General features: G+C 67.4%; 3 protein-coding genes across 3 annotated transcripts; 2 read left to right on the top strand and 1 right to left on the bottom strand.

The window, feature by feature from the left end:
• The first annotated feature begins 1972 nt into the window (after window positions 1-1972).
• PRRT4 (proline rich transmembrane protein 4) lies at window positions 1973-5953 on the top strand. The gene is made up of 5 exons (XM_074869384.1): window positions 1973-2041; window positions 2770-3106; window positions 3201-3287; window positions 3543-4288; window positions 4365-5953. The coding sequence occupies exons 1-5, from the start codon at window positions 1973-1975 to the stop codon at window positions 5862-5864; spliced, it is 2739 nt and encodes a 912-aa protein (XP_074725485.1). The 3' UTR covers window positions 5865-5953.
• A 1481-nt stretch (window positions 5954-7434) lies between these two features.
• RBM28 (RNA binding motif protein 28) lies at window positions 7435-15646 on the top strand. Its single transcript, XM_074869598.1, is given in 19 exon segments — window positions 7435-7597; window positions 8529-8729; window positions 8818-8915; window positions 9057-9132; window positions 9267-9359; window positions 9480-9551; window positions 9858-10071; window positions 10302-10508; window positions 10652-10761; window positions 10855-10928; window positions 11222-11357; window positions 11442-11506; window positions 11603-11761; window positions 12212-12346; window positions 13005-13079; window positions 13401-13529; window positions 13531-13649; window positions 13870-13966; window positions 14070-15646. Coding segments are annotated over 19 exon segments (2325 nt in total). The 5' UTR covers window positions 7435-7449; the 3' UTR covers window positions 14187-15646.
• Window positions 15647-16310: 664 nt separating this feature from the next.
• On the bottom strand, window positions 16311-19074 carry LEP (leptin). The gene is made up of 4 exons (XM_074869600.1): window positions 19058-19074; window positions 18785-18810; window positions 17390-17547; window positions 16311-16720 (listed from the first exon to the last, which is right to left on the bottom strand). Exons 3-4 carry the CDS (start codon window positions 17534-17536, stop codon window positions 16460-16462), a joined length of 408 nt encoding a protein of 135 aa, XP_074725701.1. The 5' UTR covers window positions 17537-17547; window positions 18785-18810; window positions 19058-19074; the 3' UTR covers window positions 16311-16459.
• Window positions 19075-25245: the final 6171 nt, after the last annotated feature.

The following is a 25245-nucleotide window of genomic DNA, read 5'->3' as shown; positions in this document are numbered from 1 at the left end:
CCCCAAAATCCTGGCTATAAGGGGGGGGCTGGGGTGCCCCCCCCCTCCACCCAGCCCACGGGGCTTTTTTGGGGGGGGGCCCCGGGGTGCTGCACCCTCTAGGGGTGGGTAGGACGTAGCACCCGCTGCTTGCCCCCCCCCCTTTCCAACCCCTCCCCCCCAGCCTGGGGTTACCGCGGGGCAGCAGCCCCCCCTCTTTTTTCCTGCACTTGGGGGGACCCCCCCTGCACCCCCGAATCCTCGCGGTCCCCCCCGGCAGGCTGGAGGGGGGGGGGAAGGGGGGGGCACCGCTGTATCCAGGTATTAATAAAGTGATGGAGCATCTGGTGCTGCCCCTGCCCGGGGGGGGTGACACAGGGTGTCACAGGGGGGTGGCACATGGTCGTGGCACAGGGGGGTACCACAGGGTGACACGGGGGGGGTGGCAGGAGGTGGCACAGGGTGGTGGCACAGAGTGGCAGGGGGTGGCACAGGGTGGTGGCACATGGTGGTGGCAAGGGGTGGCACAGGGTGGCACAAGGTGGTGGCACAGAGTGGCGGGGTGGCAGGAGGTGACACAGGGTGGCACAGGATGTCACAGCGTGGCACAGGGTGGTGGCAGGGGGTGGTGGCACATGGGGTGGCACAGAGTGGCAGGGGCTGGCACAGGGTGGTGGCACAAGGTGGCACAGGGTGGTGGCACATGGTTGTGGCACAGGGTGGTAACACGGGGTGGCAGGAGGTGGCACAGGGGGATGGCACACGGGGTGGCACATGGTGGCACAGCGTGGCAAGGGCTGGCATGGGGTGGTGGCCTGGGGTGGCATGGGGTGGCACAAGGTAGTGGCACATGGTCATGACACGGGGGGGTGGCACAGGGGGGTGGCAGGGGGTGACACCCCGTGGCACACGTGGCCGACCCTTGTGTGCTGTGACCCAGCCCGGCCACCCGGGCTGGGCTCTGGGCCACCAGGGCCACCAGGGCCACCAGCACCAAGGCCACGAGGGCCACCAGGGCCACCAGTGCTGCCACCACCACCAGGGCGACGAGGACCACCAGCACCAGGGCCACTAGGACTACCAGGGCCACCAGTGCCACCACCACCAGTGTCACCGTGGCCCAGCCCGAGCTCCAGCGGCTCCTGGTGCCCGCGGCCATCGCGGGGGGTGGGGGGAGGAGCGGGGAGGGGGGGGGCGGGTGGAGAAAAGGAGGAGGAGGAGGGGCAGGAGGAGGGGGCGGGGGGGGCAGCCGGTACCCGCCCCCCCCCCCCCGCTGCTGCCGCTGCCGGGGCTGGAGCCGCCGCCGAGGCCGGTGGGTGCGGGCGGGCCCGATCCTGGGGGGGGGTGCGGGGAGGGGGGGGGGTGTTGGGGTGGCGGGTGGGGGGAGTTACTGGGGTGCAGAGACACGGAGGGGGGTTGGGGGGGTGTGGGGGGGGGCTGGGGGGTGTTGGGGAGGCTGAGAGGGTCTGGGGGTGTTGGGGGGTGCTGAGAGGGTGCTGGGGGGGGCTGGGGGTGTTGGGGGGTGCTGAGGGGGGGCTGGGGGTGTTGGGGGGTGCTGGGGGTGTTCCGGGGTACAGGGGAGACGCTGTGACACCCCCCCCCATCCCACGCGTGTGCGCACCCCGAGGGAATTGGGGGGGGGGTTGCGGGGGGGGGGCTGTGCACGTGTGGGACACGCCGGGGGGGGGAAGGGGGGGTAAAGGGGGCCCTGCTGGGGGGGTACGCGGGGGGGGGGGGGGGGGGCGCGTTGGCAGCGGTGGGTGCCGGGGTGTGACAGGTTGTCCCCCCCCGCGGGTCCCTGTCCCATCGCATCCGTCGCCGCCACCGCCGTGACGGGCCCCGAGGTGACAGCGCGGTGCCGCTTGTCACAAAGATTAGGGACCTGCCAGCGGGGGGGGGCGCGGGGGGGGGCAAGGAGGGAGGGGACATCCAGATCTTTCGGGTCAGGGGACACCCCCCCCCCCCCCCCAGGGATGCTCCAGCCCCCCCCAGGATGCCCCTATGTCCCCCCCCGGATATTCCTGCCCCCCCTCCCCGGGATGTTCCTGACCGCCCCCCCCAGGTATGCTCCTATTTCTGCCCCCCCCCAGGGTGCTTCTGCCCCCCCCCCGATTCTACTGTCCCCCCCCAGGATGCCCCTGTGTCCCCTCCCGGATGTTCCTGCCCCCCCCCCCCAGGATGTTCCAACCCCGCCCCCCCCCGGCATGACCCTGTTACCTCTGGGATGTTCCTGACCCCCTCGGGATGCTCCTGTCCCCCCACCCCCCCAGGATGTTCCAGCCCCCCCCGACATGCTCCTGCCCCCCCGGGATGTTCCTGACCCCCCCGGGATGCTCCAGCCCCCCCCCCCCCCCCCCCCCCCCAGGGATGCTCCTGTCCCCATCCTGCCCTCTCGGGGTCCCCAGTTGTGCCCCCCCCCAGCAGAGCCCCCCCCAGCTGCTGTCACCGTCCTGCCGGGGACACCGGGGCTGGGGGGTCCGTGGGGCCGGGGGTGTGTCCGTGGGTGTGTCCGTGGGTGTGTCCGTGGGTGTGTCCGTGCCCAGGCCGGGTAACTCCCCCCCCCGCCTCTCCTCCTCCGCAGCCGCCGTGTCACCGTCCCCCATGTCCCTGACGTCCCCCGCGGGGCGGGGGGGGGCAGCCCCCCCCCTGCTGCTGCTGGCCCTGCTGTGCCTGACCCCCCTCTCCGCCGCCCCCCCAGCCCCCCCCTCCCCAAAAACACCCCCCGCGGGGCCGGCACCGCCCCCCCCCGCTGTCACCGTCCTGTCCCTTAACCTCGGCCTCAACTTCAAGATCAAGGTACGAACTCAGGGTCACCCCCCCCCACACCCCCACCTCGCCCCCCCGGGGGCCCCCAACAGCCCCTCGTCCGTCCCCCCCACCGGAGATGAACCAGGCTCAGGGACCCCCCTGGAGGAAGCTGGGGGGGGGCCCCCCCTGACCCCCTCGGAGCGGGACAAGGAGCTGCAGCTGGACGTCACCATCGACCTGACGGGGGGGTTGGACCCCAAAGTAGGGTCGGGGGGGGTCGTGCCCCCCACCAGCCTCCTGCGGGCCCCCCCCGGACCCCCCCGGGCCCCCCAGCTCAGCCCCCGCATCTCAGAGCTGGCCGGCAAGCTCAGTGCCGCCGGTGAGTGCCAAAGCGGGGAGGGGGGGGGTCCCTTAACACGGCCCCCCCCACGCTGAGGGACCCCCCCACTATATGTGTGTGTCCTCCCCCTCAGGATTTTTGGTGCCCACGGTGCCCCCCCGGCTGGGCAACGAGGGGCCAGGGGGCAACGAGTCCCAGGAGGGCAGCGGCACTGAGCCAGGTGAGGGGGGGGGGGGCGTGGGGGGGTCCTGGGGGGGGTGAGGGGGATCCTGACCCCCCCATAATGACCTGGAAAAGTGGGGGGGGGGGGCACAGGGAGCTGCTAGGTGATATGGGGGGGGCACAGGGATCCACTGGGTGATATCGGGGGACCCGGGGGGGGGGGAATGTGGGGGGCACAAAATCGGGGGGGGGCGGATGTGGGGTGCACACCCCCCCCCCCGACACCCCCCCTGACCCCTCTCCTCCCCTGCAGCCCCCCCCACCCCAGGCCACCAGCCCTCTCGGGGGGCCGCACCCCCCTTTCCCTCCGCCTGCACCCCGGGCGCCTCCACCTGCGGTTCGGGGGGGCCGGACCCCGGGGGTTCCCCGCCCCCCCCCGCCCCTTTTGTGTGGCCCCCCCACTTTGTGGCTCTACAAACCAGCTGGGCGGTGGCCGCCGCCGCTTGGGGCCGGGCGTGGGCTCTCCACGTCTACGGGGTCGGAAGCCTTTTCGCTTTACTGGCCTTACTGGGGCTACTGGTGCTACTGGGAGGACCCCGCCATCGCCCCCCCGCCGCCCGGCTCCTGGGGGGGCTGTTGGCGGCGGGGGGGGCCGCCCGCGCCTTCCCCCTTTTTTTCGACGCCTACGAGCGCCACGGCCGCTTGCCCCCCGCCGCCGCTCGCCTCCTCTTCGAGCTGCCCTTCCCCTGCTTGGGCTGGGGGCTAGTGGTAGCCCTGGGCTTGCTGGCCCCCCCCCGCCGCTGCCGGACCCCCGTGGTGGCGGCGCTGGGGGTGCTGCACGCGGGGGGGGCGCTGGGGGCCGTGCTGGCCGTGGCGGCACTGGGCCGGCTACCGGGGCTACTGGTGTTGCCGCGGGGGCTCTTTGCCGGCTTGGTGGCCACCTGGGCTCTGTGGGTGCTAGCCCGCTGCGGGGGGGGGCCACGAGGCAAATTGGGGGTGGCCGGGGGGGCTGGGGGGACGGTGGCGGCGGTGGGGGCGGTGCTGAGCGCAGGGCTGCAGGTTTTTGGGGGGCTGCAGGCACTGGGCTGGGGGGGGCCCCCCCCCCCACAGCCCCTGGGTGTGGTGGGGGCTACAGCTGGGCTGTCACCTGGCCGAGGTGGCCATGGGGCTACCACTGGCCGCGCTGGCGCTGGCGGCAGCCCCCCTGCCCCACCCCGCCCCCGAACCCCCCGACCGCCCGCGGGGGGAGGCCGAAGCGCTGGTGCTCTGCGGGGGCCCCCCCCCCCCCGAACCCCCCGAGGGCGACGGGGACCCCACGGTTGGCTACCGGCCCCCCTCACCCATCGACCTGCGCCGCAGCATCGACGAGGCGCTGGGGGCGGGGACCGGAGTCTTCCGCCGCCGCGCCGGCACCGGCATCAACGGCACCGCGGGGGGACGCACAACCGGTGTAACGGGGGTCGGCACAACCGTGACACCAGGGGTTGGTACAACCACAACACCGGGGGTCGGCAAAACTGGTGTAATGAGGCTCGGCACACCCGGCGCGGCGGGGATTAGCGCAACCACCACACCAAATCCCGGCGCCACCGGGTGTAACACAACCGGCGCGTCTGGGGTGGGCACAACCGGCCCGGCGGAGCTCGGCACCGCCAGCGCGCCGGGGTTCGGCACAGCCGCTCCGTCTGAGCTCAGCACAACCCCTGCGCCGGATCTCGGCACAACCAGCACACGGGGGCTCGGCACAACCGCTGTGCTAAATCTGGGTACAACCGGTACAACCGGCACACAGGGTGTCGGCACAACCCCTGCGCCAAATCTCGGCACAACCGGCACACTGGAGCCCGGCGCAACCACCGCATGGGGTCTTGGCACAACCATTGCACTGAATCTTGGTACAACCGGCACAACCGGCACACGGGGTCTCGGTACAACCACCACACCAGGTGTGGGCACAACCATTGCACCAAATCTCAGTACAACCGGCACACAGGGTCTCGGCACAACCACTACACCGAATCTCGGCACAACCGGCACACCAGAGCCTGGCACAACCACCACACCGGGTGTCAGCACAACCCTTACGCTGAATTTTGGCACAACCAGCCCAACCACCGCACTGGGTCTCGGCACAACCACCACCCCAGATCTCAGCACAACCGGCACAACCCCCGCAGTGGGTGTTGGCACAACCCTTATGCCAAATTTCAGCACAATCAGCCCAACCACCGCAGCGAGTGTTGGCACAACCACTACCCCAGATCTCGGCCCAACCAGCCCCCGGGGGCTCGGCACAACCCTTAGGCCCCACCTCGGCATCACCGGCACACCCGGGCTCACCCCCACAGGCCCCCTCCGACCCCCGGCCCTACATCGTGCCTCCTCCCGTGGGGGGGGGTCCACGGTGCCCCGAGGGGCGGCGATGGTGGTGCCAACCCCGCCCCCCACCCTGCCACGGGGTCCACCCACAGCTGCCCCCAAGCTGCGGCTCTCCAAGAGCTGGGGGGGGGGCAGCCCCCAGCCCCCCCCAGCCCCCCAACTCCAGGGGTCACAGCCCAGGGGGGGGGTCCCCGAGCCCCCCAGTGACCCCAGTGCCGACCGCCGCAGCTTGGGCAGCGACACCATAGACTTGTAGGGTGGGGGGGGGGCCCAAAATCTGCCCCCAAGCCCCCCCCCATGGCTGCTGTGGGGCCCCAGTGAGGCTGGGGAGCAGGGGGGGGCAACAGAGAGACCCCAGCCTGGCCCCCCCCAGCACGCTGCCTCTGGGACCCCCCCCCCCCAAAATAGTGATGCCCAGGAGCCCCCCCAAACACCTGCTGTACTCTGGAGACCCCCCCACTGTCCTCAGAGACCCCCCCCAGGTCCCTGAGACCCCCAAGCCCTGGCAATAAACCTGCCCCCCCCCTCCACTGTGCCCTGAAGCCCCCCAGCCCCATGCCAGGCCCCAGAGGTGCCCCCCCCCAACCCCACTGTGCCCCCCAGATCCCCCTGCCATGGCCCAGGGACCCCCACACCGGCCCCCTGCCCCACATCACAGACCCCGACCCCCCCCCCCCACATGCCACATGCCAGAGACCCCCACCAAACCCCCCCATTGTGCCCCAGGGACCCCCCCTCTGCCAAGGCCCCTGCACCCCCAGTGCTAGGGGGAATTTGGGCCTGGGCCCCCCGCCCCCCACCACAGCCCCCCCGGCCCCCCCCTCGTGTACCCAATAAAGTGCCATGTGTGAACGATGTGAGTGTGACCCCGCGGGAACCCCCCCTCCCTCTGGGACCCCCCCCCCCCAGCCCCAGTGCCCCACACTTTGGGCACCCCACAGCGAGGAGACACCCACCCCCCCAGCTCCCCCACGACCACCAGGATGGACCCCTGCACCCCATTGCTGCCCGGGGGGGCTGGGATGGGACCCCAAATCCCTCCCGACCCCAAGAAGCCTGAGCTGGGACCCCTGAGACCCCCCGAACCCTGCCAGCCCCTGGGATGGGACCCCCAAACCGCTTTAACCCCACAGCCCATAGGACAGGACCCCCCGTGCCCCCCTGTCCCCCCACATCCCCCAGCTGGGACCCCCGAGCCCCCCTGACCCCCCACATACCCTGGGATGGGACCCCCAAACACCCCCCAAGGCCCCTGATCTGGGACCCCCTAAGGCCCCCCAGCCCCTGGGATGGGACCCGCAAATCCCTTTAACTCCACAGCCCATAGGACATGAACCCCCAAGCCCCCCTGTCCCCCCCTGTCCCCCCACATCCCCCGAGCTGGGACCCCTGAGACCCCCCCCCCCCCATCCCCTGGGATGGGACCCCCAAACCCCTTTAACCCCACAGCCCATAGGACAGGACCCCCCGAGCCCCCCTGTCCCCTCCTGTCCCCTCACATCCCCTCACCTGGGACCCCCAAATGTCCCCAACCCCAAGGCCACTGAACTGGGACCCCCCAATGCCCCCCTGACCCCCCACATCCCCTGGGATGGGACCCCCAAACACCCCCAAGGCCCCCGATCTGGGACCCGCTGACCCCGCCATCCCCTGGGATGGGTCCCCCAAACCCCTTTAACCCCGCAGCCCATAGGACAGGACCCCCCGCGCCCCCCTGTCCCCCCACACCCCCCCGCCCCCCCCAGCCCCCGCCGTTGCCCTCCGCGCCGCCAGGGGTCGCTCTCCCCCGCCAGGCCCCGCCCCCGCCCTTCCCGGCAGCCCCCGCGCGGCGCGTGCCCAAGATGGCGGCGGCCGCCGGTGGCTGCGGGCCCGGGCCGGGACGCACCGTGTTGGTGCGGGGGTTGCCCGCGGCCGCCACCGCCGCTGACCTCGAGGGTCTCTTCGGCCGCCTCGGGCCCCTCCGCCGCTGCTTCGTCGTCACCGAGAAGGGTCGGGGGGGGCGCGGCGGGGCCTGGGGGAGACGGAGGAGGGGGTCTGGGGGGGGCTGAGGGGGCCTGGAACCGGGGCTGGGGGTGGGTGAGGCTCGGGGAGGGCTTGGGACAGGGGTCTGCGGGGGGCGAGGCTCGGGGGGGGGCTTGGGGTAAGGGTCTGGGGGGGCCTGGGACCAGCATCTGGGGGAGCTGAGGTCTTGGGGGGGGGCAATGTTTGGGGGGGGCTTGGGATCAGGGTCTGGGGGGGCCTGAGGCCTTGGGGGGGCTCTGGAACCAGGGTCTGGGGGGGGCTTGGAGACCAGCATCAGGGGGCCTGGGACCAGGGTCTGGGGGGTCCAAGGCTCAGGGGGGGGGTTTGGGATCAGAGTCTTGGGGGGCCTGGGGGGTCTTGGGACCAGCATCTGGGGGGGCTGGTGCTGGGGGGTCCAAGGCCTGGGAGGGGGAGAAGGATCTGGGGGGCACCTGGATCCATGGGTAGGGAGGATTGGGGGGGGGGGGGGGATGTATCTGGGGGTCGTGGGGCACCAGTAACCATGTGCCCGGGGGATCTGGGGGGGGGCTGGGAGTTGGGTGGGGGGGGGCAGGGATGTGTGTGCTGGGAGCGGGCGTGTTTGAGAGCAGGAATTGGGGTGGGGGGGTGTCTGGAATTTGGACGTGTTGGGAGTTGGGGGGGATCAGGCCAAGCCATTATTTGGGGTGTCAGGGATCGGGGTGCAGAGGTGGGTTGGGGGGGAAGCGGGGGGGCTGTGCCAGGCGGGGGGGGGGTTGTGAGTGTTGGGGGAAGGTGTGGGGGGGGGCTCAAGGAGGACTCTGGGGGGGTCAGGAGGAGCCCCAGGGGCGGTTGGGGATGGTTTGAGTGTGAGAAGTGGCGAGGGGGGCATGTGGGGGGGGTCAGGGCCTCACAGCCCCCCCCCCCCACACCCCCCCAGGCACCAAAACCTGCCGCGGCTTCGGCTACGTCACCTTCTCCCTGCCCGAGGATGCCCAGCGAGCTCTGCGGGAGGCCACCACCCTCGGTGGCCACCGGCTCGGCGTGACACTAGCCCGCCAGAGGCCCAGGGAGGGCCGGAGGAAGAAGCAGCCGCCGCGGGAGGAGGAGGAGGAGGGAAAAAAGGAAGAAGAAGAAGCGGGTGAGCTGGGGGTCCTGTCCCCCCTCCCTGCGCTCTCAGGGACTGGCAGCCCCCCCTCTCTAAATCCTCCCCTCTCTCCTGGCTACAGGGGCCCCCAAAGTGGCCACCGTGGGCCCCCCGAGAGCCAAGAAGCCCAAAGGCCCTTCCAGGAAAGCCCGGCTGATCATCCGCAACCTCAGCTTCAAGGTACTGAGAGGGGGGGTCCCCTTCCCCCCAAACCAGCTCTGCTGTGACCCCAGGGCCCCCCCCACATCTCTGCCCATCCCCAGGAGGGCCCCCCCACCCCTTTTTTGTCACCCACCTGGTGTTGTGTGTCCCCCCCCGCAGTGCTCCGAGGACGACCTGAGGTCTCTTTTCTCGCCCTTCGGCACCGTCCTGGAGGTGAACGTCCCCCGGAAACCAGGTGAGCCCCTTCTTGGGGATATTTTGGGGGGGGGGGGCACCCCTGTGTCTTTGCTCTGGAGGGGGCGGGGGGGCGCAGCTGGAGCATGCGGTGCAGCCCCCCCTCCTTGCCTCCAAAGAATCCCCTTCTTGCAGACGGGAAGATGCGGGGATTCGCCTTCGTGCAGCTGCGGAACGTTCTGGAAGCGGCCAAGGCCCTTCGGGAGCTGAACATGAAGGAGATTAAAGGTCAGGGGGGGCCTCTCCCCCCTTCTCCTGCCCCACGGGAGTGGGGGGGCCCCTTGGGGAAAGCGGGGGGGGACACGACACATGCTGACATCGCACCCCCACATCCCATTGCCTCCCCAGGGCGGCCGGTGGCGGTGGACTGGGCCGTGGCCAAGGACAAGTACCGGGCGACTCAGGGTGGCCAGCCTGACGGTGAGGGTACTAGCCACGCCTCCCCAGCAGTGGGGGGGGGGGTCCATTACCCCCCCCGCTGCTGGCTTTTGTTGGGGGGGAAGTGAGGGGACAGCCTCCCAATAATATGAGGGGCAGCTGTGGGAAGGGGGAGACCCCCAGTAACACGAGGGGGCAGCCCTGGGGGGGGGTGAGGGGGAGCCCCCCAATAACACCAGAAGAGGGCTGAGGGGGGGGAGCCCCCCAATAACACTGAAAGGGGGGGGGCAGCACCCCAATAATACACTGGGGGTGACTGTTCCCTCTTGTGGCTCTGTCACCCTGCAGAGAGCAAAGAGGAGAAAGCTGGGGGGGCTGAAGAGCGGAGGCGGGGGGGTGGTGGTGAGGAAGAGGAGAAAAAGGAGGAAGAGGAGGAGGAGGAAGAAGAGGAGGAGGAGGAAGACAAAGATGAAGACGAAGAGGAGGAAGAGGAAGAGGAAGATAAAAAAACAGCTGGAAAGATGAAGAAAATCAAACCCTTCTCGCCCCGGGCACGAGGCAGGTGAGCAAGGGGAAGGATTCTGATCCTGGGGGGCTCAGCCCCGCTTTGGGGTGCAGCCCTGTGCCCCCCCCCCCCATTCTCTGTGGGGCTTTGGGACACCCCCCCCCCCCGGGCTTGTCCCCTTGGGGGACCCCGGGTTTGTCCCCCTGGGGGGGCCCCAGCCTGAGGCCTGTGTGTTTGTCCCCCTCCCCAATTCTTGGGGTTCTCCAGCTCTGCTCTGGTTGTTGTAGACTGGGGAAGGGCAGCAGCGAGGAAGAGGAGGAAGAAGAGGATGAAGCAGGCAGCGAGGATGATGGTGAGGAAGAGGAGAACAAGGAGGAGGAAGAAGAGGAGGAGGAGGAGGAGGAGGAGGAAGAGGAAGATGTGCCCAGAAAACAGCGAAGGCGGGGGCGGCAGCTGCCCTCGGACGTGAGCGAGGGCAGGACCGTCTTCATCCGGTGAGTGCTGGGGAGGGGGGGGCGGGGAGCAGAGTTGGGGGCCCCCCTCACCGTGTTGGTGGGTCTGGGGAGGAGGGGGGGGGGGGTTGTGGGGTGCAGGCCCCCCCCCAACAGTTCTGTGTCCCCCCAAAATCCAACGGCAGGAATCTTTCCTTTGACACGGAGGAGGAGGCGCTGGGCGAGATGCTGCAGCAATTTGGGGGTCTCAAGTACGTCCGCGTCGTCCTGCACCCCGACACGGAGCACTCCAAAGGTAATGGGGGGCCTGGGAGGGCCACATCTTGAGGGGGGGGGCTCCCCCTTTTATCCCGCTCCTCACCCTGAGCCCCTCTTTCCCCCCCCCCAGGCTGTGCCTTTGCTCAGTTCCTGACGCAAGAAGCCGCCCAGAAATGTCTCCAGGCTGCTCAGGAGGGGAGTGAGGTGAGTGGGGCGACGAGGGACCCACCCAGGGGCGACAAGGGACCCCCCCCGGGGGCGTGGGGTGACGAGGGACCCCCCAGGGGCGACAAGGGACCCCCCCCTGGGGGCGTGGGGTGACAAGGGACCCCCCAGGGCTTTGGGGACGGCACCAGCTTTGCTTTTGGGGGACACCTGTGGGGTCATTCCAGCCCCTGGGTGGTTTAGGGTCTGGGTTGTGGCCCCCCCACACCCCAAAACTGGGCCCCCCACCCCCAAAATCATGCCCTGCACCCCCAAAAAGTGCCCTCTCGCAGGGCGGGGGGCTGCGGCTGGAGGGGCGGCTGCTCCGCATCGACCTGGCTGTCAGCCGTGAGGAGGCCCAAAAACTCCGCGGCCAGAAGCCAAAGAAGCCAACGGGCACCCGAAATCTCTACCTGGCCCGTGAAGGCTGTGAGTACCAGCCCCGGGGGGGCTCCTGGGCACCCCAAAAATCCCTTTTTAACCCCCCAAAATCTCCATTTCACCTCCCCACAGTGATCCGAGCCGGGACAAAGGCTGCGGAGGGCGTGAGCGACGCCGACATGGCCAAGCGAGCGCGGGTGAGCCCTGGGGAGGGGGACCGGGAGAATTTGGGGCCAGCACCCCAAATTGGGGGGGGTGTCACAGCCCCCCTCTTACGCCCCAGTTTGTCCCAGTTTGAGGAGCTCAAGTACCAGAAGCTGCGGGATCAGAACATCTTCGTGTCCCGCACCCGACTCTGCGTCCACAACCTGCCCAAGGCCGTGGACAGCGCCCAGCTCCGGCGCCTGCTGCAGCGGCTGCCCGGCCCCCGCGGGGCCCTGCGCCTCAAGGAGGTGGGGTTTGGGGGTGCAGGGGGCGTGGGGTGTCCCCCATGGGTCCCCTCGGGGGGGTTTGGGGGTGCAGGGGGGTGGGGTGTCCCCTCTGGGTCCCCTCGGGGGGGTTTGGGGGTGCAGGGGGCGTGGGGTGTCCCCTCTGGGTCCCCTCGGGGGGGTTTGGGGGTGCAGGGGGCGTGGGGTGTCCCCCCGGGTCCCCTCGGGTGGGGTTTGGGGGGTGCAGGGGGGGTGGGGGTCCCCCCCCCAGGGAGGTTTGGGTGTGCAGAGGAGGTGGGGGTCCTTTCCCAGGTCCCCTCAAGGGGATTTAGGGGTGCAGAAGAGGTGGGAGTCCCCTCCCAGGTCCCTTTGGGGGGGGGGGTTGGGGGTGCAGAGGAGGTGGGTGTGTCCCCCCAGTTCTCCTCGGGGCGGGTTTGGGGGTGCCTCCCCCCCATTTCCATGTGCCCCCCCCAGTGCCGGGTGATGCGGGAGCTGCGGGGGCAGGGGCACTCTTTGGGGTTCGCCTTTGTGGAATTCGGGGAGCACGAGCAGGCGCTGGCGGCTCTGCGCGCCCTCAACAACAACCCCCACCTCTTCGGGGCGCACAAGGTGGGTGCAACCCCCGGGGGCGGATGGACCCCCCCTCCCTTTTCCCCTGGGAGCCCCCCCTTTTCCCCCACAGCCCCGTTACGTGGGATCCTGTGGAGTCTCCTCTATGTGCCCCCCCCAACCCCTGCACCCCAACCCACCAACCCCCCCCCTTAGGGCCCCCCCATCCCCTCAGGCCCCCCCCACTCCCCTCCCTCTCTGCCCTCCAGGGCCCCATGGGGTCCCCCCCTTCCCGTCTGGGTGCCCCCATCCCCTTTTGGGGGTGTCCCCTCCTTTCAGGTTCCCCCATCCCCTTTTGCCCCCCCCCTTTTTCAGGTGCCCCCATCCCCTTTTTGGGGTTTCCCCCCCCTTTCATGTGCCCCCCATCCCCTTTTGGGGCCCCCCCTCCTTTCAGGGGCCCCCCCATCCCCTTCTGGGGGTGCCCCCCCTCTTTCAGGTCCCCCCCCTCCCCTTTTGCCCCCCCCCGTTTTTCAGGTGCCCCCCATCCCCTTTTGGGGTTTCTGGGGTGCCCCTTTTATCATTGGGATGCTGCCCCCCCCTGCTTCCTCCAGTGTTATTGGGGGGCTCCCCCCCACCCCGGTTGCCCATGGTATTATTGGGGGGCTGCCGCCCCCCCCTGCCCAAGGGCTGCCTCCCACTTCCCCCCCGCCCCCCCCAGAGGCCCATCGTGGAGTTTTCCCTGGAGGACCGGCGGAAGCTGAAGCTGAAGGAGCAGCGAGCCCAGCGCAGCCTGGTAGGAGCGGGGCCCCCCCACTTTACCGTGTGTCCCCCCCCCCCCCAGTTTACCGTGTCTCCCCCCAATTTGTGCGTGTGTGTGTCCCAATTTACCGTGCCCCCCCCCAATTTCTCATATCCCCCCCTGCCCCTTCTCTGGCACAGCTCAAGTTGAAGCCGCCACCAAAAGACCCAGCGCCCCCCCTCAAACCTCCCCCCCACAAAAGAACCGCCCCCCCCCCCCCCCCTGAGGTCCCGCAGTTTTGGGGGACCCCCCCAATTTATCGTGTCCCCCAACTTACCGTGTGACCCCCCCCCCCTCTTCTGTTCTCCGGTGCAGCTCAAGCTGAAGCTGCCACCGAAAGACCCAGCGCCCCCCCTCAAACCTCCCCCCCCCAAGAAGACCCGCCCCCCGCAGGCCTCCCGCGGTTTTGGGGGACCCCCGGGGGGGGGGCCCGGAGCCCCCCCTTTCCCTCCCCTGGTCCGGTTTCCGCACGGAGGCGGCTGGGGGGGGCCGGGTGGAGCTGCCGGACGGCACCACCAGGAAGAAGGTGCTGGCGCTGCCCTCGCACCGGGGCCCCAAAATCAGGTAACGGGGTGCAAGGGGGGGCACCCCCTTTTTTCCTGACCCCCCCCCCTCGGGCTCCCTCCCCCTCGCTGCGGGCACCTGCTTTCTCCTTTTTTAGCGGGGGGGCATGATTGGGCCCCCTCTTCCTGCTCCCCCCGCCCCCCCTTCTTGGTGCTGTGCAGCACCCACGGGTGTTCCTGGCACCCATGGGTGCCCCCCCCGTTTCCCCCCCCACCCCCAGGAAGCGCGACAAGGGGAAGGTGAAGCCCCCCCCCGCAAAAAAAACAAAAAACAAAGTCCAGAAGCGGAAGGAGAAGCACAAGGTGGCCCCCACCCAGGTAGGGTTTCTCCTCCTCCCCCCCCCCGCCCAAGGCTGTTTTGGGGACAGATCTGTCAATTTTGGGGCCCCCCCCCGTGCTCCCCCCTTGTTTCTCCCCACAGGAACGGCGGCAGGGGGGGGCTGAGGCGCGGTTCAACGAGTTGGTGGAGCGATACAAGAGGAAAATTCTGGGGAGCGCCCCCCCCGCCCCCAAAAAGGGCAAATGGTTTGAGAGCTGAGACACCCCCCCAGCACCCTGACCCCCCACCCATGGGTGCTGGGCTGGAGGAGGGGGGGTCGTTGGCCTCAAATCCCCGTTGGGGGGGGTTGGGGGGACTCCAGGGACCTGTGGGGACCAAAGGATGGAGCCCCTGGGTCTCCCCTTGTGTCCCCCCGCCACGTTTTGGGGGTGCCCCCCCGCTGCCTTTGGGGTGCCCCGTCTTCGGGGGGGGGGTCTCATGTGGTTTGGGACCTCCCCCCCCCCCCCCCCCCATTTGTAAAAATATTGGATTATATTTTAATAAAAAGCTCTTTGGAGGAAAAATTCTCCTTTTGGAGCCCCCCCTCAACCCGTGGGGGGCCCCCCCCACCCCTCACCCCTGGGCCAGGCTTGGAGGGGGGGGGGGGGGCATTATTTGGGGTGCCCATGGGGTGAGGAGGGGGGGTGCCCCACTTGGGGGGGGCACAGAGGATAAAAAGGGGGTTGAGGGGTGGAAAGATCTGGGGGGGGGGGGCAGCACCCCAGTTGTCTGGGGGCGGGGAGGGCGGAGTTGGGGACCTTGTGCCCCCCTTTGTCACATGGAGGGGGGGGTGGGGTCCCCCCGAGTCAGTGGCCACAGGGCTTGTGGCCGGGCCGGTGGCCCCGTGAGCAGCGTGTCGGGGGGGGGGGGACAGGTGACAGCAGATGGGTGGGGTCTGTGTCCCCCCTGGTGTCCCCCTGGGGCAAATAATAATGAATAATGAATAATAAATAATAAATAATAATGAATAAATAATAAATAATAAAAAATAAATAATGGCAGTGTTATTGGAAATTAATGTGGAAAAATAACAAATATTTAATGTAATAATTGGCTTTATCTTAATGTGGGAGAAATAAATACAAATACGAAGTTAATTAACGGTGTGTGATATGTAATTAGTGATTGTTGGTAATTGGCCATAATCGGTTTATTTTAAATAAAAATATTAAATGGTAACTAATGATATATCGGAGGTAAATAGTGATTATTGATAATTAATAATAATTGCTGTAATGTGGGAGAGACAAATACAAACATTAACAGTATATAACAGCTAATATAAATAATTATTGGTAATTAGTGATAAGTCAGTTTATTTTAAATAAAAATAATTAAAAATAATAATGAATGAAGCCAAGTAATGATTATTGATAATTAACCATAATTTCTTGATTTTAAATTGATATGGGAGAGAGAAATACAAATATTAAGTTATTAACATCTAATATAAATAATGATTATTGATAATTAGCAGTAATTGGTTTATTTTAAGTAAAAATAATGGATACTGATCTATCTGAGGTAAATAGTGATTATTGATGGTTGGCGAGAATGATGATTTGCTTTAATGTGGGAGAAATAAATACAAATGTTGAGTTGTTACAGTCCGTGGTATCTGATGGAATAATTATTGATAATTAGTAATGGGTTTATTTTAAATAAAAATATTAATTATCGATCATCTAAGCGAAGTAATTATTGATAATTGCAGTAATAATCTGCTTCGTTTTAAACTGATGTGGGAGAAATATTTTTTAAAATAAAATTTAATAAAACAATCATTATTGTTAACATTTCCATAAATAATTATTATTGCTAATTATCAATAAGTTTATTTTAAATAAAAATATTGATCATTATTACTAATACCGACTATCCAAGCTAACGTGGTTATTGATAATAATAAATATTTTAGGTGGATGTGGGAGAAATAAATACAAATAATTGTCGGTTTATTTTAAATTAATGTGGGAGAAATAGAACATTAAGCAATTAATAACGAAATATCTAACAAATACTAATTATCGCTAATTCGTGTCGGTTTGTTTTAGGTGGGGGTGGGGGAAATAAATACAAATATTAACAGTGATAAGGGTAATTAGTGATAGCGGGGTTGTACTTGTGATGGGTCAGATTAACGGGGGAGAAGTAAATACAAATAATAGTAATTATTATTATTAATAAGTTGCTTTATTTTAAATTAATGTGGGAGGAATAAATACCGAGTGACAGCAACAACAATAATAATAAAAATACGGGTGACGGTAGAACCGAGCGCAGCACAATTCCCTCTGGGCCCGGGGGGGCTCGGCTGGGGTCCCCCCCCCTGATCCCGGGGTCCCCCCCTCCCTCAGCAGCCGGGGGTCCCCTCGAGGCGGGCGGCGACCCCCTCCAGGCAGAGGCGGAGCCGCGCCAGGGCCAGCCCGGCTACCGAGTGTGGAGCTTCGGCTACCAAATCCAGGGCGGCGGGGGGGGACACGGGCGCCACCTCAGCGCCCCCCCGGCGGGCTGGGGGGGCGGGGGGGGGGGTGGGGGGGGCACCCCAAGTGCGTGGCCCAGGCGCCCAGCAGGCTGCGCAGGTTCTCCAGGTCGTTGGCGATCTGGGCGAGCGGCAGGTTGCCCGCCGCCAGCCCGGCCAGCAGGCGCTGCAGCAGCTGCAGGTGCTGGTCCATGGCCACCAACCCCTCGGGGGGGGCGCCCCCCCCCGGGATCGCCTCCAGACCGCTCAGCTTCAGGCTCAGGGGCAAGATCTGGGGGGGGGTAAAGGGGGGGGGGCTCTTAGGGCGCCCCATCTCCTGTGGGTGACACCCCCCCCTCAGACCCCCCCTTTTGGGGTACAGACACCCCCCCCAGTCCCTCCCTGGGCCTCCCCATTTGGGGTACAGAGCCCCCCCCCCCCCATACTCCCCTCAATATCCCCCCCCGGGACCCCCAATTTAGGGCACAGAGATGCCCGAAATCCCTGCTGACCCCCCCCATTTAGGCTACGGAGCCCCCCCACAACATCCCCCCCCCCCCGAACCCCCCATCTGGGGTAAAGAGCCCCCCCCCCCCCCAATCCCTCCCCGGGGACCACCCACTTAGGCTACAGAGCCCCCCCCTCATCATGCCCCCCCCCGGTGACACCCCCCCCCCATCCCCCCCTAGTGACCCCCCCCCCCCCACTTTGGGAACAGACACCCCCCCCTCATCCTCCCCCCCCCTTTAGGGTGCAGACCCCCCCCCCCCCATCACGCCGCTCCCCCCCCCCCTCCCTGCCCCCCCCCCCCCAATGACCACTCTGTATTCCAGCCCCCCCCCACTTTGGGTGTCCCTGGGTGGGGAGGGGGACACAAAGTGACCCCCCCACGAGCCCCCCCCCTCCCCCAGTGACCCCCCCGGCCCCCCCCAGCCCCCCCCCCCCCGGCCCCCCCCCTCGCCTGCAGCTGCTGGAGGCGGGTGCTGAGGGTGCGGGTCAGGTTCCTGGTGTCGGCCCGGACCTTCTCCAGCCGCAGGGGGTGGCCACGGGCCAGCGGCACCCAGAGCCACAGGACCCCCCAGAGGGACACCCCGGGCCACCACCACATCCCGCCGGGCTCTGCCGTGGGGGGGGACACGCGCAGGGTGGCTCAGGGGGGGGGCTGCACCCCAAAAAATGGGCTCCCCCCCCCCCCGCTCCCCCGAGGTGGTGTGGTGACATGACCAAGGACACGGGGCAAGCGGTGTCGGTGGCACAGGCATGTGGTCACCGTGTCCCCACCACCCGGGGACAACCAGAGCGGGGCCCTTGTCACAGTGTCCCCAACCTGGGGACAACCAGAGCGGGGTCCTTGTCACTGTGACACTGTGTCCCCTCAGTTGGGGACAACCGAAGCGAGGTGCTTGTCACCGTGTCCCCAACTCTGGGACAACCGGAGTGGGGCCCTTGTCACCGTGCCACTGTGTCCCCCCACTTGGGGACAACCAGAGTGGGGTCCTTGTCACTGTGAGACCATGTCCCCCACTGGGGACAAGCAGAGCGGGGTCCTTGTCACTGTGTCCCCAACCTGGGGACAACCAGAGTCAGTCCCTTGTCACCGTGTCACCATGTCCCCAAGCCTGGGACAACTGGAGCAGGGCCCTTGTCACTGTGCCACCATGTCCCCAACCTGGGGACAACCAGAGCCGGCTCCTTGTCACCATGTCCCCAACCTGGGGACAACTGGAGTGGGGCCCTTGTCACCATGTCCCCCACCTGGGGACAACCAGAGCGAGGTCCTTGTCACAGTGTCCCCAACCTGGGGACAACCGGAGCAGGGCCCTCATCACTGCGCCACCGTGTCCCCAACCCGGGGACAACCAGAGCGGGGCCCTTGTCACCGTGACGTCATTGTCCCCCACCTGGGGACAACCAGAACGGTGCCCTCATCACCGTGTCCCCAACCCAGGGACAACCGGAGCCGGGTCCTTGTCACCGTGCCACCGTGTCCCCGCCGGCACGTGCCGGTGTCACTGTGTCCCGTCACCTTCCCGGAGTCGCCCCTTTCGCAACTGTCGCGTCGGCCACCCCCGGCCCAAGGTCCCCGAGTGACCGTGACCCCGCGGGGTTGTCACCAGAGTCTGGGTGACAACGTGGCCGGGGGACGCTCTGGGGGGGTTTGGGGGGGGTGGGGGGTCCCCAAAGCTGCCCCCGCTCCCCAGGACCCCCCCCCCTGGTCCTCTGTGGAGGCCAAGAGGGGGGGCAGAGGGACAGGGGGGTGGCTCGTGTCCCTGTCACCCAATGGGGGGGACACACACACACGGGGAGGGGGGGTCACGGGGACAAAGGGGGGGTCACGGAGCACCCCGATACTCACCGCAGACTCTCACCCACCCGCTGAGCCTGGAACGACAGAACCGGTGACGGGGAGGGGGGGACACATGGGGGGTGACACCCCCGGGTGGAGGGGGGGGACACACACGGGGACATCGCGGGGGGGGCGGTCGGGTCCCTGTATGTCCCCTGGGGTGAATGGGGGGGGGGGGGATTGGGGTCTGTAACCCACAGGGCTCATGGGGGGGGTTGGGGGGTCCGTAGGCAAGGGGGGGGTCAGTGGGAAAAGTGGGGGTTCGGGGGGGTCCCCGCTTACCTGGGCCGCCCCGTGGGTCCCGTCCCGTCCCGTCGGTGGCTCCATGGCCCGCGGGCCCCCCCTTTATAGCGCCGCGGGGCCGTTGCACAACGGGCGCTCCCCGCCCCCCCCCCGCCCCCCCCGCGCCGCTCCCCGCCCCCCGGCTGCACACCCCGGGGTGCACGGGGGGTGTGTGTGTGTGTGTGACCCCCCTCTCACCCCTCCCCACTCTGTCGTGTGTCCCCCCCCCCCTTTTTCGACTCATTCTGCCCCACATCCCCCAAATTAGGGGGGGGGGCACGCGATGGGGCCAGAGAGGCCGGGGGGGGACACACCCCCATACTCCCACCCCCCCGAGCACCCAAACCCAGCACCCCCCTGGGGGTGCGGGGGGATGGGGGTGTGTGTGTGTGTGATTTTTGGGGGGTGTCCGTCCCCCCCCCAAGCAGCGCGAGCGTGAGCCCCGCACACGCGACCCCTTGCACGTACCACGGGGGGGGGGGGGAAGGGGGGTGTCCCACCCCTGAGGTGACACACCAGGGCAGAGGCGCACAGTGGGGGGGGGGCAAAAGGGGTGTGTGTGTGCGCACACACACACACACACACACACACACCCCGAGCAGAGGCACCGGGATGCACACGGACATCTGGGCACACGGACACATCTGGGCACCCGCACACGTGTGTGGGCACACGGACACGCCTGGGCACCCACACAGCTGGACACACGCACACGCGTGTGGGCACATGGACACAGCTGGGCACCCACATGCACATCTGGGCACACGCACACGCATGTGGGCACGCGTACACATCTGGACATGCACATCTGGGCACATGCACGCCTGGGCACACGTTGGTACGTGCACACGGACACATCTGGGCACACCCATGTGGGCACGCGTACACATCTGGACACGCACCCAGCTGGGCACGCACGCAACACATGTCTGGGCACACACGCACATCTGGGCACACGTGGGTACGTGCACACGCACATCTGGGCACACGGACACATCTGGGCACAGGGACACGCACGTCTGGGCATGTACCCAACACATGTGCGGGCACACGGACACACCTGGGCACACGCACACGCATGTGGACACACGGACACGTCTGGACACGCGCACCTGGGCGCCCGCACACCTGGGCACACGTGGATACGCGCGCGCACACATCTGGGCACGCACATCTGGACACGCACACACCTGGGCGCGCGCACACAACGCACATCTGGGCACACACGTGTCTGGGCACACGCCCACATCTGGGCACGCGCGCGCGCACACGTCTGGGTGTGCACACACATCTGGGTGCACGTACACCCACATCTGGACGTGCACACCCGTGGGTGCTCCCCCCCCACACCCGGGAGCACACCGACGCACATCTGGGGGCACGTACACACCCCTGGGCGTGCGCGCGCGCACACGCGCACATCTGGGCGGGGGCACACCTGGGGGCACACGCACATCTGAGCACAACCCCCCCCCCCCCCCCCCCCGCCGGGCACACACATCTGGGCACCCCCCCTCCACATCTGGGCACACGCACCCGGTGGGTCACACACCCCCCGCGCCCCCCCCGGGCTGCTCCGGTGTCCCCAGAGGAGCGGGGGGGGGGACGGGGGGGGGCACCCCGTGTACCCAAAGGCTGGGGGACCCCAAGAAGCCGCTGGGCACCTCAGGATGGGGACAGGGTGCTCAGTACGGCCCCCCGCCGCTGCACACCCCCCCCCCCCAAAGTCCTCGGCCACCCCGGGACCCCCAAAGCGGGGAAAGGCGGGGGGGAGGGGGGGTGTCCCCCAAATCCTGGTCCCCTCCGGGGCTGGATTCATCGCGGGGGGGGGGAGATGAATCCTGGGTGCTCCCGCCGTGTGTGTCCCCCCACGCCCTGTCCCTGTTATTTTTGGGTGATTTTTTGGGTGATTCATGTTTTTTACGGGACGGCCGGAGCCGGCGGGGTGGGGGGGTGGGGGGGGGGTGGGGGGGGGGGCGGGAGGAGGGGGGTGTCCCGGGGGAGCCCGCGCCCGGCCCGGATTAGCACCCACATTCCTGCGGTCGGGACTGTCGGGTTCACCCCGTTTGACACCGGCCCCACCGCGGGGTCCCCGCTGACGCGGGGGGGGGGGGACACACGGGGACACGGGGCTGGGCCCTACGGCCAAACCAGGTGACAAGCGACAGAGCCCCCCCCCGGGGCTTCAAACCCCAGCCAAGGGGGTCGGGGGGGGGGGGTGTGGGTCCCCTGAGGGTGTCCCTGCGCCCTGGGTGGGTGCTGGAGGCTGCCCGGTGTCCCCAAGTGTCCCCAGACCTGTGGGGTCCCACCCCTGGGGCCTCAGACGGGGACACAACGGGGGAGTGGGGCTTTTGGGGGGGGGGGGGGGGCACCTCCACGTCGTCACCGTAGCCCCCGGAGCCTGGGGATGGAGCCTGGGGACACGGTGATGTCCCCATCGCGTGTCCCCGTCCCCGTTCCTGGCCGAGCCCGGAGCAGCGCAGCCCCCCCACCCCCAAAGTGTGGGTCTGTGGGTGCCCTCAGCCCCCCCCCCCCCCCCGCGGGGTGCTCGAGGGGGGGTCAGGGTGCTCCGCAAACATTGACACGGCCCTTCCCGGAAAGGGCGGCGGCACCGGCTGCCCGGCAGCGGCTGGCAGGGCCCCGAGCGGCCGCTACGGGGGACAGCGGGGACAAACGGGGGACACGGGGGACAGCGGGGACAAATGGGGTGTGTCCCCCCCCGAGTACGGTGGACTGGGTGCTGTCATCGTGTCCTGTGACACCTCCCCCCCCCCCCCCCCCCCCCAGCCAGCGTCGCTCGTGTCCCCAATCCTGTCCCCCTGCAGCCACTGTCGCCCCTCTGGTGTCCCCAGGCCCTGTCCCCCCCCAGCCACCATCACTCGTGTCCCCAATCCTGTCCCCCCCCAGCCAGTGTCACCCTCTCATGTCCCCAGTCCTTGTCCCCATCACACCAGCATCGCTCCCATCATGTCCCCAATCCTGTCCCCCCGTAGCCACCATCACTCATGTCCCCAAGCCCTGTCCCCAATCCTGTCACCCCTCTGATGTCCCCACTCCTTGTCCCCCTGCAGCCAGTGTCACTCATGTCACCAAGCCCTGTCCCCCCCAAAGCCATCACCCCTCATGTCCCCAGTCCCTGTCTCCAGTCCCTGTCCCCCCCAACCACCATCATTCACTCCCACTCATGTCCCCAAGCCCTGTCCCCCCCAAAGCCATCACCCCTCGTGTCCCCAAGCCCTGTCCCCCTCATCCAGCATCACTCGTGTCCCCAATCCTGTCCCCCCCAGCCAGTGTCACCCCTCTCATGTACCCAGTCCTTGTCCCCATCACAACCAGCTCCTGCTCCTGTCCCCAGTCCCTGTCCCCCCCCAGCCACCATCATTCATGTCCCCAAGCTCTGTCCCCCTCAAAGCCATCACCCCTCGTGTCCCCATTCCCTGTGTGTGTCCCCCCCGCCAGCATCACTCCCACCCCTGTCCCCTGTCCCCCAGCCAGGCCACCCATCCCAGCCTCCAGGTGCCACCGTGGGGTGACAGAGCTGCGGGGAGGGGGTGCAATGCCCCCCTCCCCCCCCCCCCCAGTGCGTTACACGGGCCCTGCTGGTAACTGGGGATGCGACAGGCACCCAAACTGGGAGCACTGGGAACTGCCAGCACCGACGGGTGCCATGCGAGGGTGTCACCTGCGAGGGGACGGGGCCATCGAGCCCGGTGACACCTCCCCGTTAACCGCCAATCAACCACCTCCGGCCCCTCATTAGCTAATTAAACATCATTAACCAGCCAGCTGGGCGGTGGCGGCTGGGGGGGGGAGACGACGACACAGGCCGGGACGTGCATCCGGACCAGTGTTGTCACCCCACGGTGACACCCAGCCACTGTGCCACAGTGAGGGGGTGCCCCAAGGGTGCTGTGACCCCCCCAAGTCATGTCGCCCACCCCCTCCTCCCCCCCCCCCCCCGCCACCCTGCTGCAGGCTCGGGGCTCACCCCGGGACCCCCCCCCCCACCCCCGGGAGGGAAACGGCTCCTTGTCCCCATGGCACCGGCTCCGTGTCCCCCGGTGCCACCTCCCCTCCCCCCAAATAACCGGGGGTCCGCGGGGTGTGGGGCAGCTTCGTGCACTCCCATTTTGTGCCTTCCCCACACCCAGGGGCTGCATGAGGAGGGTTTTGGGGTCCTCCCCAAGCCCCTCAGACCCCCCCCCCCAGCACCCCCAGACTTACCTGGGCTTGAGCCCCGCCCCCCCCTTTTCTTTTTCCTGCGCGGACGTGATCCCCCGCGGATACTTTTTGGGGTAAGGGCTTCCTGAGTGCCGGGGGAGGAACAGCAAGCCCAGACCGCAAAAAGACCCGAGAGAGACGGGGACGGTGACACCCGCGGTGGCAGCAGGTGACAAGGGACGGCGGCGGCGACACGGGGTGCCCGATGCTGCGTGGAACCCCCCCCCACCCCGGGGGTACGGTATGTCGTGCGCCCCACCCCCCCCCCGGTCCCCACCAGCCCCTGGGGGGGGGGAGGTGACGGTGGCCGGTGTCACCCGTGTCCCCAGCGCAGGGCACATTGTCACCCGCCCCTGCTCTGTGGGCACAGGGAGGTGTGTGCCTGCGTATGCGGGTCCCCCCAGCACCCCCACCCCCCTCAGCACCCCACCACCCCCCCACGGGTCCCGGTGCTCCTCGGGGGTCCCTCGTGCCAGGAGTTGCGGTCCTGGGGTGACGCTGGTACCGCCGGAGGTGACCGAGGGGACACGGCCCTGAGCGATGAGGAGGTGGCACAGGGCGATGGAGCCAGAGCGGCCGCACCCGGGGCAGGAGCAGCCTCTGCCTGCGCGGGGTCCCTGCCTGCGGGCAGGGGGGGCAGGGTCCTTTTGGGTGCAGGCAGGGAGGGGCAGGATCCTGCCAGGTGCAGGCAGGGAGGTGCAGGATCCTGCTGGATGAAGGCAGGAGGTGCAGGATCGCACCAGGTGCAGGCAGGAGGTGCAGGATCCTGCCAGGTGCAGGCAGGAGGTGCAGGATCCCATCAGCCGCAGGCAGGGAAGTGCAGAATCTCGTCAGCTGCGGATCGGGCCCGTCCTTGGTGGCACCGGCCGGTGGGCAGCGGGACGCGGCTGCCGGAATTCCTGTGGCTCGGAGCCGTGTCCCGGGGCCTTGCCGGGGGGGGGATGGTGGGACCCCCCCTGCCCGCCACAGCCCACGGCAGCACCGGAGCTGCCGCCACGGCCCAAACCCTGGGGGCAGCCGGGGAAAATGGTTCCCAGAGGCCCAGAGAGGCAGCGCGGAACCTCCACGGGGGGGGGGGTGTCCCACTGAACCGGGGGGGGGAGATGGCACCAACCACAGCTGGCAGCGGACACGTCCCTTCTCCACCCACGTCCCTTCTCCACCCTCGTCCCTTCTCCATCCACGTCCCTTCTCCACCCACGTCCCTTCTCCACCCACGTCCCATCTTCATCCACGTCCCTTCTCCACCCACGTCCCTTCTCCACCCTCGTCCCTTCTCCACCCTCGTCCCTTCTCCACCCACGTCCCTTCTCCACCCTCGTCCCTTCTCCACCCTCGTCCCTTCTCCACCCTCGTCCCTTCTCCACCCACGTCCCTTCTCCACCCACGTCCCTTCTCCACCCTCGTCCCTTCTCCACCCTCGTCCCTTCTCCACCCACGTCCCTTCTCCACCCACGTCCCTTCTCCATCCACGTCCCTTCTCCACCCTCGTCCCATCTTCATCCACGTCCCTTCTCCACCCTCGTCCCATCTCCACCCTCGTCCCATCTTCACCCACGTCCCTTCTCCACCCACGTCCCTTCTCCACCCCCATCCCATCTCCATCCACGTCCCTTCTCCACCCACGTCCCTTCTCCACCCTCGTCCCTTCTCCACCCTCGTCCCATCTCCACCCATGTCCCTTCTCCACCCATGTCCCTTCTCCACACATGTCCCTTCTCCACCCATGTCCCTTCTCCATCCACGTCCCTTCTCCACCCTCGTCCCATCTCCACCCTCGTCCCATCTCCACCCTCGTCCCATCTCCACCCACGTCCCATCTCCACCCACGTCCCATCTCCACCCACGTTCCTTCTCCACCCACGTCCCATCTTCATCCACGTCCCATCTTCATCCACGTCCCATCTCCACCCTCGTCCCATCTCCACCCACGTCCCTTCTCCACCCTCGTCCCTTCTCCACCCTCG

This window comes from Strix uralensis, chromosome 5 (genome assembly GCF_047716275.1).
Source record: "Strix uralensis isolate ZFMK-TIS-50842 chromosome 5, bStrUra1, whole genome shotgun sequence".
Classification (NCBI taxonomy): Eukaryota; Metazoa; Chordata; class Aves; order Strigiformes; family Strigidae; genus Strix; species Strix uralensis.
Note: the sequence above shows the minus strand (reverse complement) of the source record. Positions and strands in the feature narration are given on the sequence as shown.